We start from the raw sequence: 14811 nt of genomic DNA, 5'->3' as shown, positions 1-14811 counted from the left end.
ACACTGGAAAGCCATTAAATTGCTGAAAACTGGCACCATTTCCTAAGTCATCTTAGGACAATGAAAAAAAAAAAGGAAAAAAGAAAGGAACATGTTTAAGCAGGAAGAAGATATCACTCTAGATGACTTTACTATTAGTTACAAAACAGAAGCAGGGGAATAATAGTGTACATACCTCAGGTTTTGTCTGCTTTAAGCCAACATTTATGAAGTAACAGTACAAGCAAAACATTGTTTAACCTGATTAGAGCCAAGTAGTTTTCTATCCTCTGTTTAATAGACAGTTACACAAGTCAGGAAAATGAGAAGATTAATGTGCATACTTACTTTACGGCTGTGCTCTGTGGTACTTCAAAGGAAATAAGTCTTCCTCCAGCTGAATTATTGGAACTGGCATTTCCACAGACAGCATCAGGGGTCATCTGTAAATATCAGTAAGTCAATTTATCATTAATGACAATGTTTGCAGTGCTCACAGAATGTCTGAAGTACTAAAACAATAAAACAGCATTACAAGTGATTTAGATACTAGTTTCCTAAATTGTGCTTCTTCAGAAAAAACACTACTGAAACAAGATGTTTGAAATTGTTGATTTAACCACTTGTGTTCATTTGAAGACACAACTGAACAATACAAAAAGTACCATTAGGCCCCTTTGCCCTTTATTACTTACTGATAGTTTACTCTCAGAATCAGTTGTGTGATGGTCATTCTCTGATCTTCATCATATTTATTATTGCAGCATCCAAACCTTCAGAGCATCTTCCATATGCCCAAACTGTCAAGCAGCTCAAGATGAGCTGACTAAAAGACAAGTCTAGGTATGAAGCCCAATAGAGTTTTACTGATTCAAAAAAGTATACTCATCTGAGGTTTTCAAGCGTCGACAGTCTTCTACTTACTGATGTTTTATTACTTTCTACTTCTGGAAAGTTATCTTAAAGATGGGAGTGTTGTATTTTAATGGTCTCTCTTCAGACTGTAGTGTACTTTTAAATGGAGCACTTGTTTTTTGAGACACTCGTGTAGTTTTCAGAAACTGTAGTTTTCATGATTACTGGTTCCTATTTAGTTGTCAAGAAGAATGAAATGAACTGGAAATGTTCTTGAAAGGGATTTTTCAAATGGTTTTCAGTAACAGGCCTCCAAGTAAACTGGTGGCCCTTCCTTGGGATCTTAACTTTGTGTTAGAGTAACTAACACCTGCTTCATCTGAACCAGCTACCTTGGCTGATTTGAGGTTCTTAACATGGAAAACAGTTTTACTGATTGCTCTGAACTCTGCAAGAAGGATAGCTGAGTTGCAAGCTCTTATGGTGGGTCAATCTTACCTCATTTTCCATAGGTACAGGGTTTCTTTGAGATGTAATCTTTCTTTTATGCTTAAAGTGGTATCCAAGTTTAATTTATGGAAAACTATCCATTGACCCATTTTCTTTCCTTTTCTGTCCCAGTTATTATGTTGGAAAAACAGAGAGAGTTCTTAAGCAAAGAATATATGAACATCAATACCACATTAGTAAAGGGACTACTATGAATGCTTTAGCTAGATACATACTAGAATATCCATCACATAAATTTAAGTATGTTATAGCAGAATGTGTTTGTAAAGACATTAGAGGAGGCCCCTGGTAATTAATTCCAGAAGAAAGAGAACTTATATGGCAAATCAATACTAATGAATACATGCATCCAGGACTTAATGAATATGGTTCCATTAAATTTATTTTGAAATTAAAAGCCTTAGATAGGTGAGACATACTGTATTTTAATATTTAAATTATAATACCTAAATGGTCAACAGTTATCCATTTGTTGAGTTGATTTCTAGGTTGTCTAAAATGGTGAAGCCTTTATAGATTTTAAATTTTAATGAATTTGTAAATTTATACTATAGAATGATTTATTTTATATTATTTGTAAAACATTTTGATGATAAAAATAATACAGGTTTTAATTTTAATGTATTTATAGTTGATTATCCAGTTTCGTAGGAAAGAGTTGTATAGATTTAATCTAATATAAATGTTATATTAAATATAGTATAGTATGTATTTATAGTGATGTATACCTTTAAATAATTGTTACTAATTTTAATAGGTAATTAATTGGACTATGGATGTATTTAAGGATTGTTTTTTGGAATATACTTTGCCTGAAGAAGTGCAGGCATCGGACATATGTTGGGATTTACAGCAAGCTGTCTTTTTTATCTAGTTTGTTTTTGTTTATTTTTGTTCATCAGGCATCTGTAGTATACCGAGCCTAGTGACTGCTGTGGGATATGCATTCATCCAAAACCCCTTTTTCCCAATTTTTGCACATGAGGTTGGGGTGTCACTTTACCAGTGACAGTCATCTACAGGTAAGTTTACCATTAGGAGGCTAGTCCTGTCACAGCACACCACACACTCACACCACTGGCCAATTTAGAGTGTCCAATCCACCTACTGCATGTATTTGGAATGTGGGAGGAAACCAGAGGAAACCCACATGAACACAGGGAGGACATGCAGACTCCCGACAGAAGGCACAAATAACCACTGTTGTTTCTGGCTCTTTACCTGAAACAGTGGTTATTTGTGATTTGGGCAAATTGGAGGAGTATTCCACACAGAAGGCACCCTAGCCGAGAATCTAACTAGGGAAGAACTTGATTTGAGGCAACAATGCTATCCGCTATGCCTCTGTACCATCAATTGTTGCTGTGGAATATGTGGAATTACAATTTTGAGGCTATCTGAAAGGAGGATCCACAAATGCCTGACAGGCAAAGACCATAGCTCCTCCTTATAAAAGAAACCAGAGCCATACCTAGGGCATTGCAAAGTTGGTGTCTGCCCCAAGAGTGCAAGCAGTTAAGGCGTGCATTAGGCAATTGCCAGTGGATTGCGATTGTAGTAACAGGATTCATTTAATAAGCTACAGATGATTCAGTGGCTTCCTAAATGAATGTAGTTAGTAGTGCAGTGTATTATTAACTGTAGAAAGGAGCAAGCACTGGTCCTTAACTTTGGAAGACTTCTTTTTTTATTTGGTCGTCAATTTCAGATGAGAATGTACCAGTATGGTGCACTGCTGGCTATCCAGGGTAGCAGCTGACCTAGTTATGCATCTGAAAAGGAGGGTCAGAGACCAACAGCATAAGAGAAACATTGATACATTTATGCCTCTTGGCAGAAAGAGGAAATGCGGAGGAAACCTGTAACTAAGAGTTCTCATTCTCAGCTTTGTATAGCAAGGGCTGTTAGATAGTTTGCTAGGCTGGAAAAAGTTAAGGCCAAGCCTTAAAATACAAATAGATGCAGTCTGTGTGTGGTGGGGGTGGGGGGGGGTGGTTAAAGCTAGACTCTCATGCTTCTGTATGTTAGTGTCCTTGACAAATCAGATGGATTCTACATGGTGGGCAGGGAAAGACTAATTTGCTAGTCATAAATGCCTAGATAAGAACCATCATTGGAATGATCTCATCCCTGACATCCCGCAAACCAAAATGAATCATCATGAGGATAAGTACTTCAGGAAAAGGAGGCCCCCATGCATGGTGTTATGGGATACAAATGACAGTAGAGGACCAGAGGAATGAATGCAGCATAAGAAAACAAACAACTTCATAGTTTTGGTGGTCAGCAAGCAAAAGGAGCAAAAAGTCCACAGAAAAGAAACCTCCATGACAACATGCATCATAATGTTTCTGTAACATTTATAAAGACGTCCCTCTCTTCTTTAGCACAGCCAAGCTCTGGGGCCCTAATCTGCTTCCTCTTCCACTTTCTTCTCCTCCTAGTGATGAAGAGCAAAACTCTGCCAAGTTGTGCTCACTCTCCTGTTTCTCTCAACATTTGCTTTGTTGCATAAAATGTTGACCTGGAATCACTGACTGTCCTGGTTAAATTACAGCTCAATGCTGACCCTCCACCAGGTTTACTGCTAGATTAAAATCCTGCCATCCTGTAAATTCCTGTTAGGAGGCATGCTATGGGAATCTAATCAATATTATCTTGCAAGTCACACTAGGATATTAATCAGCATTCCCTCTGTTACACACACCTTAGTGCAATCCACCTATTCTGCTTTTTATCTAGGTAGCTTCTACAGAACCACCACACTAATACAGCAGATCCTAGGAAGATATAAAGAAGAGAAATATCTGCTGCAGCATAAATGAATTAGCTAGCTTAATGTACAACTGTTTGTTTGCTATAAGCCACACTAGTATCAGTTTACATTTATTCCATCTGTTGTAAGCTTATTAATTCTATATATGCCCAGAGAGTATAGAAATGCTTAATTCTTACTGACAAGCACTACTTTTACCCTGCACTGAATCTGCATGTGACAGGTACAAATAGTTACTAAAAGTGCTGGCAAACCATTCCTCCAAACATATAGTTTGCCCTCATCAATTTCTTAGTAGTCACACTGACCTCCCATTACCATGCAAAGCACCAAATGAAAAGCTTCATGTGCTGAGATACTTAAATCCCTCCGTAAGTCTCAAAGACCTCCAAGGCAAAAACTGGAACACAAAATCCTCAGTATTGTAAAGGCATGCTATTAGCTGTACAGCTAACATCATCCAACATGCTTAGTGCAAACAAGGATTGTCAAACTTCAGACTTGAACACCTACAGCAACTCAGGCCATCAGATGCAAATGGAAATGCTCTATTCACAGGTGACAACACAGTGAGAGACACAGATACTCCTGTCACCAGGATGAGCAAGGAAAAGATAAGGGCACACATCTCTGTATTACATGAAGAGAGATATGATGCAGTTCACTGAATGTGCATCCAAGTCTTGTATGAAAATAACCTTTATGCAATAGATTCCTTCATCAAGAAGGATGCCACAATACAGATTAAAAAGTAGTTGACTTCAAAAATTGGCTTAGTTGCTGGTGGCATTCAGAGATGGTCTAATATTGGTCAAACTGGAAGGACACTGTAGACATCCCTTCACCTTTCACCACAGGGCACATGGGTATTGGATAAGGCTTTATATACACCAAAGGGCTTTTTTAGGCAATGCCAGTCAACACCTCCTTTCTACATAGCCAACCCAAATCAGGAAAACTTAAAAGTAACAACAGGAAACTGCTCTCCCTAGAAGTCTTACTGACCCTAGAAAACATTGCATCAGAGCAGAGACATGCTTCCCATGTAGTGCTAAGATGCCCTCTTTATCATTACTGAATATTATCACTCATTCATTCTACTAATGGTATTTTTGCCATCAGTGGTTGCATATCCATTTCCTCAGGAATTCCATTAAACTTATGCAGCAATGTAATGACCCACAACTCTTCCACACCCCAGTAACTATAAGAAACAGACACTTCCATATCCTTTGTCAATTACAAAACCAATTATATATCATCCACAGACAACAGGGCATACGTGAAAAAGCTAGAGTTCCTCAACATATAGTCTATTTCCCATGAAGACTTCAAGCAGCAGTGAATTAGGCCTTCTAGCCTTGCTCTGCTATTTTCCAAAAACCTGTTGTGAGACTACAGAAGATAAGAGCTTATTTTCAACTGTTTTCTGCACTTCTGATTAACTAAAACAATATTTGCTGCATATCAGTTTAAACTATGCAAGTGTTTTTAGGCTTAGTGAAATGAATTCTTAACATCTGTTCTGATCTTTGCCTCCATTTTGTTTTCTCTACTTGTTCTGTTTATTTTACTTGTTCCACTTGAAAAACATAAGCATAGAGCTGAATCTAGTACTGTTTATGACCTTTGGTGCTTCTAGTACAGTTAATCTTTTGTCTAGAGAGTTCATGGTAGGGAGTTTCAGTTTGGTCTGATTTGGCTAGAGTTACTACTACAGGGCTCTGTTTTAAGATATTTTTGATTGGCTAATTTGAACTTTGGCTGGTTCCTGTTTCTCTGCCCGAAATAGCCAGTGTTTAAACCAGTCTGTGCGTGTTTGCTCAACGCTGCAGTGAGTTAGGCTTTCTGCCCTTGCTCTGCTGTTTTCCAAAAATTTGCTGTGAGACTACAGAGGATAGGTGCTTACTTTCAGCTGTTTTCTGCACTTCTGATTAAATAAAACAATATTTGCTGCATTATTGTTTAAAATGTGCAACTGATTTTTAGGCTTAGTGAATTGAATCCTTACCTATGTTCTGAGCTTGTATCTTCACCGACCCGACTGTTGTAGTCTTAAAGCTTGGCGGTTTTGAGATGCCCACCTCTATTATAAATTTGATATTGGACACTCCTCTGTGGTGATGCTGCGGTAGCGTTGTCGCCTCACAGTAAGACGCTGTCCAGTTCGACTCTCAGTTAGAGCGTCTTCTGCGTGGAGACATGCGTGAATGGGCGTACCTTCATTGAAGGTTGTGCATTAGAGCTGGCAACTCGGTACGTAAAAATCAACTGCCAATCATTAAGCGGACTGGAGTTCCGCTGTGGCGACCCCTAACCGGGAAAAGCCGAAAGACACAACATTGGACACTCCTCGCAGTCCTATTGCATCAGCTCATTCTACTGAGTACAGTGAAATCAGTTGTGAAGGCCCACCCTTTAGCTTTTTAGCCTTGAATTATCTTCTGTCTCATTTTCCACTTAAAAATTTATATATATATATATATATATATATATATATATATATATATATATATATATATATATATATATATATTGTACCTCTTCCTACTTCATTTTGCTGCTTGTGCTTAGGTGTTCAACTGCATTTAGTTTGCCGCATTTGATACTGCTTGTTGGTAGCCTGATTAAATTGATGACAGTATTCTACTGAATTACTGCTTTATTTGAGTTGTTTTTTTTACTGTTGTGATTGTGAGCTAATTTATCATATTTACACTGTTTTAAAGCAATTTACTGATTAACTTCATTTAATTACTGTTTAACTATATTTCATTGCTATTTACTGCAATCCATTACTGTTAAACTGCATTTTACTGCATTTCATTACTGTTTAACTGTATTTTTTATACTGTGAGTTTTGTTTTTGTCTTTAAGTAGTTAATCTGTGCTTGTTGTGCATGTTAGTGTATTCTTACCCTTAAGATGAGTAGCATATACTGAATACAAGGTTTTATGCACCCAGAGCTGTTTGTTTTTGCCTTTTGTGTTTCTGGCAGCCATCCTGTGTTTGCCTTCTGTGTTTCTTCAGTCATCTTGTATTGGTAGGGGCCTATCTCCTCTGCTAGTGAGAGTAGCAGGGCTGCCTGGACCTTGTCTGGCACAGGCTGGTTAAGAAAGCAGGGACTAGCAGGATTGGCTAGATTTCTGCGTTACTAGAACCTTCTCATCTTAGAAGCTATGATTACTCTCACACATGCTTACATTCTACCCTGTTTAACCTACTGCTACCAAATTCTCACTAATCTTAACTCCTCCCTACTTACTAAGCTTGAGTCAACCTACCATAAGATAGCTAGATTTGCAGCTCAACAAACCTATAAATCCCACCACTGTCTCTCCCTAAGATACTTGAACTGGCTTAAATTACCTCACCTGCTTCTCCTCTCTCAGCTCCAAATCATACACTCCATACTATATCAACCAACATTCTGTCCTGCACTATGCTCCCTCATCTCCCACTATTCTCCTACAAGACACCTCCGGAGCTTGAACCAAGACCCATTATGTATCTATAAACCCAAGCCAAACTCTGGGTGGCAACATATATAGCTACCACCCCTCCATAGCATGGAGCAAATTCCTATTGAAAGCAGAACTCTTACACATCATAAACAATTTAAATTGGCCTCAAAAGAGTACTTTAAATTGCAATGGCCCTACCACTGTTCTCACCTTCTCTGAATATATCCACCTAATATACCTTCTTTCTCTTCTATCATTACTGTTTCACTCTTATTATGTATCTGTAAACCGAAGTCAAACTCTGGGTGCAACATACATAGCTACCACCCCTCCATATTATGGAACAAACACCCTATTGAAATCAAAACTATTACACATCCTAAACAATTTAAATTGGCCTCAAAAGAGTACTTTAAATTCATTGGACGTGTCGCTGCTCTCACCCTTCCTGAATATATCCATCTAAAATACCTTCTTTCCCCTCTCTTATTACTGTTTCACTCTTAGAATCATCCTCTTTCCTTTTCATCCGACTCCATCCTTTTCCTATATTCACGTCTACACTTTCCTTTCCATTCCTTTTCTGTATTCAGCTTTCAAGACACCGTACAGTTCATATGTTTACATAACATCTAGCCTAAATAACCAACTACCTATGCTTTTCATGTAACGTCCTATGCATTTATAACTTTATTTTTAACACAGTACTAATCTTGTTTCTTTTGACTTTAAAGCATTATTGTTTTATTACATGCTTTCTTAAATTTCTTGGAATTTTAAAATTGTTTGTAAAATTTGGAGCTTTTCTCCTCGGGCCTCTGCTGAAAAAGGGCTTTTGCCCAGTCAGACATTCCCGGTCAACAAATGCAAAATAAATAAATTATAAATGTTTTGGTATTTAAATCCTGCGTTTGAGCTGGTTTGGGCTTGTTTGCACATCATGCACCACAGCTGCACTGTTTTTAACCCATTGCATGGTATTCCAGCTACAAATTTTCCCTTAGTAACACTTGTGTGATCACCTAGTAGTACTTCTCTTAGACCTTCCACCCTGTACCCCCTTAGCTCTCTCTGGCATCTCTCCATCAGATTCTGGCAAATATGGGTGGACAATTTCCTACAGTTTTTCCTGCCAGTTTGGTTGATATGGGCATCCTGAGACAGTGTAGCAACTGCCTCGTGTACATGGGCAGCTCTTTACTACTACAACCCAGGAACACAATTTGTGAGAGATGCAATGACATTAAGAACCTGGAGTTGATGCTTTCTCCCTCACAAACCAGTATATCTGGCACTGAGAAGGTTGTCAACACAAGCACCATATCTCAAACATCTCCGACACCTATACAAGACACACACATATATACAGAGGTCTTCAAAAAAACATACCCAAACAAAAGAGTCCTCCAAGGCAAAAACATATAGGAACTCCACTACACACCACAACAGACAGCACACATAATCCACACACCTGTGTCTCACAGCCACTAAGGTCTATATATAAACCCAACATATTAGTCATAGGAGACTCCATTGTGAGACACACAGATCTGCCCCTCATCAGGCTGGATAAGAGAAAGTAACGATTTGTTGTTTGAGAAGTGCCAGAATCCACCACATCATCCATGCAATGAAGTCTCTAAACAACAGGTACTGTTATGACTTTGTCATAGTCCATGTTGGTGTGAATGACTTGAGATGTACCTCTATGGACTATATGAAGAGTGATATGATTGAGCTCGCTGAATGTGTCCCAGGCAGGTATGTTCCTAGCCTTAAGCAGCATTTTATCGTCACCCAGAATGATGTCTCAATACAGGCAGAAAATGACTGACTTTAACAAGTGGCTTTGTTTCTGGTGTCATTCTAAGGGCATTCAGTACCTGACAGCCTGGGAAGACATGATCGACAGACTACGATGTTTTGCCAGAGATGGCCTCCATATGTTTCCCTTGGGCTTCAGGCTTCTGTCAAAGGCTCTTGCCTCCCCTATAGTGCCTTTTTTAGGCAATGCCATGAGATCAAAACTACCAAAATGAACATTTCATCAAAACACAAATTAAAGATCATGCTGCTAAATGCTAGGAGTCTAAACATGAAACTGCACTCATTGCAAGCATTCTTAACCCAGGAAGATGCTGGCATTTATGCAGTCACAGAAACCTGGTTCAAAGCTGCGGAGAGCACCCCAGCTATAACAGGTTATTCATCCTATCATACATTTAGACCCCAAACTGTGGGTAGCAAAGCAAAAGGAGGTGGAGTTGCAATATATATTAAAGACATACACTCCTCCAGGCTGGTCAAACAGTATGACATTCTGAGACACTCCAAGTGCAGTTAACCATTGATAAGGCCCCTATTCAAATCATATCTAGATGCAGGCCCCCAACTTTGACTCAAGATGTCCACTCCACCTATCTGGACCTCTTCGAATCTATAAAGATTCAACCCTTTACCCTGATCCTCGGTGACTTTAACTATCCAACCACAGATTGGAAGAACTACTCATGCCAAAACACAAATGTCCAGAGATTCCTTGATTTCGTCAATGCAAATCTCTTGGACCAGCTGGCTGACACCCCCACAAGAGGTGATAATATCTTGGACTTGGTATTAACCAACATGAGTAACCACCGCAGCAGACCTACAGTGTCATCCTCCCTGGTAAGATCTGACCATAAAGCAGTCACTTTCAAAGTCACCATCTCCCTTGACCCCCCCCAGCTAGGGTCAAACAAAATAACTTCTCCAAAGCTGATTACAACCTCCTGAGGGAAGGTATAAACAGCTTTACAACCCCCTCCCCCCATAGGAACTGGCACATAATGTCCAGACCTACACCAGAATATTATATGAGCATTTATATAGCTGCATGGAAGAGAAAAAACTGTCTGGTAGACATCTGCAATAAATAAACTATATAACAAAAGGAAAATAATTGCTGTCCAGGACAAAGAAGGAGCAGGTCCCTAATTGGAAGCAATCTCTCCTTAGCCTGACCAAGCAAATAAGACCACTAGTGAAATCCTCCAAAGCAAACTTCGAGTCCATACCGGCCACATCTACTAAAGAAAGTCATAAGGCCTTCTTCAGATATGTTCACAATCTCAAAGGAAGCACTCAGATCTTTCAGAACTGGTGATCAAGGACACATACACAAATACCGTAGATATAGCCAACCTGCTGGCAGACAGGTTTAGTGAAATCTTCAGCCCTCTGACTGTAAATCAGTAAATCAAGACATCCCCAGCATCTGCCCCACTCCCCTAATCTCTAGGGAGCAAGTCATCACTGCCCTTTCAAAGGCAAAAAATACAGCCTCTATGAGACCCGATAACATCCTACATTAACTCAGGCAGGAACTTGCAGTACTGTTAGGCACCCTATTCAACCAAAGCATGAGTACTGATTTCATCCCAACCAAGTGGAGGACAGCCATTGTCATCCCTTTACACAAAGGTGGAGCATCTGCGAATCCAGGAAATTATAGACCAATCAGCCTAACTAGCCTGATCTGCAAGGCATGGAACGGATTATCATGGACTTCATTAACAAGGACATTGGCAACCTCCAAACACTCAATCCCACACAGTTTGGTTTTGTCAAGGGGAGGTCATGTTTGCTAAATTTGGTCGACTTCTTTGAAACAGTCACCAAAGCTATGGATGAGGGGAAGACAGTGCACACTGCCTACCTTGACCTGGCCAAAGCCTTTGATACTATTCCCCACTTGGATATAATAGATAAACACTCTCAACTAGGAGTCAATCCATTACCAGATGGGTAGCAAACTGGCTCATTGATAGAATCCACCTAGTCGAAATAGGGGAAGCCACCTCAAGCAGTAGACCCGTAACAAGTGGTGTACCCCTGGGATCAGTGTTAGGGCCTCTGTTGTTTGGGGTATATTTTTCTGAGGTGCAGGCCAAAACCGGTGAGCTATAGCTGACCAAGTCTGCAGATGACAGCAAGCTGGGCGCTGTCATCAATTCCACTAGTGATGTGGGCATCCTCCAAGAGGGTCTCACCCAAACAAATCACTGGTGCCAGAAACATGGCCTCAAAATGGATGCCAAAAAATGAATCATAATCACCTTTGGGGAGAGTGATGGCCCCACAAATTATCACATTATAACAAGGTCCTAAGCACACAATCAGTTGTGAGGGACTTGGGAACCCGGGTTGATAGCAAATTGACTTTTGACCACCGTATTGCCTTCATTGTGTAGAAAGTTTTCCACATGGCCCACCTTATTAGTAAGGGTATCTCATCCAGGGACAAGGAGGTTATAACATCCCTGTATTCTTCCCTTATAAGACCCAATATTGAGTACAATGTCCCTTTTGGCATGTACCTCAAAAAGCACATGCAGCAGCTGGAGAGACCACAGGGATTTCCTCACCAGGAGAATCCAGGGCCTCAAACATCTACCCTGCACAGACAGGTTAAAAGCCCTGTCCCTCTACTCAGTTTCATACAGACTCCTTTGAGGTGACTTCTGTTTGGCATACAAAGTAATCTCAGACTCTGCCTTGATGGGACTGCAGCATATCTTTAAGTCGAGCTCCACTCGAGTAACCTGCACATGTGATCTCAACCTGGTCTGTGACATCAATAGGACTTGTTGGCAGGACAGATTTATGTCCCAGAGACTCCCCCTTCTGTGGAATGGACTCTTCTCCACATCAAGCAGAGTACCTCATTAACCCTTTTTAAATGCAACCTGGATAACTAGATGGGGAACAGAAAATACACCCCTGGGAATCCACCTATGTCCCTGCTGGAGATGGGCATTGGGTGCTGACTTGTCTGAACATGGGCTAAATTCTTGGCTATTCTTGTAAAGGCCTCAGGGACAATTGCCTAGTAACTTCCTATGATTCTATGAATTGCCAACTATGAATTGGAAGGTTTACATTACTACAAATAAATATGATTATCACTTTTTCAGATTTCATCAGTGCTACCTTGAACAGTGTACATCCTCACTGGGTTTGTCATCACTAAGACTCTAGTCATCACTAAGACTCTAGTCTCCCACCCCCACAACTATCCTGACAGTGGAACCCTCCCTGACTCCCTCAGTGACCACCTTCGCTAGAAGTTTCCCTTCTCCCTTACTAGCTACTCATACTTACTTAACTACCCGATGTCTTAGAAACTTAACCCAGAAACTTTCTCTGACACCCTTAAATCACATAACTATTACCCTCTAAAAACTCTACCACTTGCAAATGCAATAACTCACTTTAATACTACCTTCCTACATCTCCTAAATAATCACGCTCCCTTAATAACCAAAAGAATAAAAAGGAAAGCCACCCCCTGGATTACTAAAAGTACACTAGCCACCATGCGACTTAGAGATAAAGCCTGGACACAATACCAGAGGAACAAATCTACATCCAACCTCAATAAATACAAAACTCTTCGTAACTCAGTTAAAAAGCTCATCTCAGCAGACCGTCAAAACTACTTTGTCCAACTTCAAAGCAACCATAAAACCAACCCACAAAAGTTCTGCAGAGGTATAACTACCCTCTTAAAACCTGGTACTACAGAAAACCCTAACCCCTCCCCAAATGTACAAGACTCTGATCTTGCTACCCAATTCAATTCTTTCTTTATTGACTCTATTTCCAAACTTACCTCTTCTTTTTCAAATAACAATCCATCTCCTACCTCCACTTCTCCTCACCCATCTTCCCCTTCCAACTTCTTTCTCTCATTCTTCACCCTCTCAACCCCCACCATTTTTCATTAAACCTATTCCTACTTCTACTATAAGAAAACTCCTGCAGAAACTAAAACCATGCACCAATGCCCCTGATAACATCCCCTCATACTTCCTCAGCATAGCTGCTGAAGCCATTGCCCTCCCTATCAGTATCCTAATCAACCGCTCTATCCAGGAAGGTCTTGTTCCTGAAATCTGGAAAAAAGCTTACATCATTCCTCTGCACAAAGGAGGAAATAATACTAATATTTCCAATTTCCGTCCCATCGCCATCCTCTCTCCCATTTCTAAAGTCCTAGAGAAATGTATCCACCTTCATCTCCTCCCCCATCTCTTAGACAACAACCTATTAACTCCTACCCAACATGGATTCAGACCCCATCATAGCACTATGACTGCTTTCCTTCCTTGAAACTGTGAATAAAGCTAGAGATTCTGGCCTCACCGTATCTACCATCCTTCTCGATCTCTCTAAGGCCTTCGACACTATCTCTCATAACCTACTTCTTACTAAACTAGCTAACCTAAACCTCTCCCCCTCTTCCCTCAAATGGTTTACCAGCTATCTCTCTAATAGGCAACAAGCTGTCAAATGGAAAAAGGCCACCTCCTCTTTCCTCATCTCCCCCACAGGTGTCCCACAGGTGTCCCACAAGGTTCCATACTGGGCCCCCTCCTCTTCAACATTTTCATTAATGACTTTTACCAGTCTATCCCTCTTACTAGCGTTATCCAATATGCAGATGATTCCACAATCATCTGTGCTGCCCCATCCATCCCAACTCTTTTAAAACTAACTCGAGATGCCTTCTCTACCACAGAACAATGGATGAAAGACAACCATCTAGCACTTAGTGCTGCTAAAACTAAACTTATGATTTTTACCTCCTCTAAAACTAAGAATTTCGATCGAAATTTATTCTCCACCACCAGCCAAAATACAACCTCTCTTGAGCTGGTAACTGAAACCAAACTACTAGGAGTTCAAAAGATGACAGGCTCAAATTTAACTCCCATCTACTACTAAACATAAAAAAAACCCACCAAAAACTTGGCATACTCTACCGACACAATCGGTTCCTCACCTCAACTACTAAACTTACTCTCTCTACATTTCTCTTACCCTCCCTTCTCTATGGAGCCCCTCTTCTAACAAACCTACAATTATCTCTCAAAACCAAACTGTCCTCTTGTTACAATACAATAGCCAGATTCGCCACTAGCAACAAATCCTCAACCCATCACTGTGAATCTCTCCACAACCTATACTGGCTTGAGCTTCCCAACTACCTCTCCTACACTTAGCTCACCTATGCTCATAAACTCATTTTCCAGCCATCCCTCTGTCCCTCCCTCTCCACTACCTTTAAAATGCACCACACACAAAGGCTTCTCAGATCTAACAATCAAAACCTTATAGAAGTTTACAGACCCCTCCACCCCCCAGGACAATACCTCCTCTCACACTCTCTAGCACGCCTATGG

The 14811-nt window shown here is 40.2% G+C and overlaps 1 protein-coding gene across 1 annotated transcript in view; it reads right to left on the bottom strand.

Moving 5' to 3' along the window:
• Positions 1-14811, bottom strand: part of DNER (delta/notch like EGF repeat containing) — a 1500171-nt gene that overhangs the window by 957214 nt on the left and 528146 nt on the right. Inside the window, exon 3 of the mRNA XM_044070411.1 lies at positions 328-422. Within this exon, the coding sequence (XP_043926346.1) occupies positions 328-422 (95 nt within the window). The remainder of the gene's footprint in view (positions 1-327; positions 423-14811) is intronic.

Source organism: Protopterus annectens, chromosome 4.part1 (genome assembly GCF_019279795.1).
Source record: "Protopterus annectens isolate FY-2018-M chromosome 4.part1, PAN1.0, whole genome shotgun sequence".
Taxonomy (NCBI): Eukaryota; Metazoa; Chordata; order Ceratodontiformes; family Protopteridae; genus Protopterus; species Protopterus annectens.
This window is presented reverse-complemented; position numbering and strand designations above follow the sequence as displayed.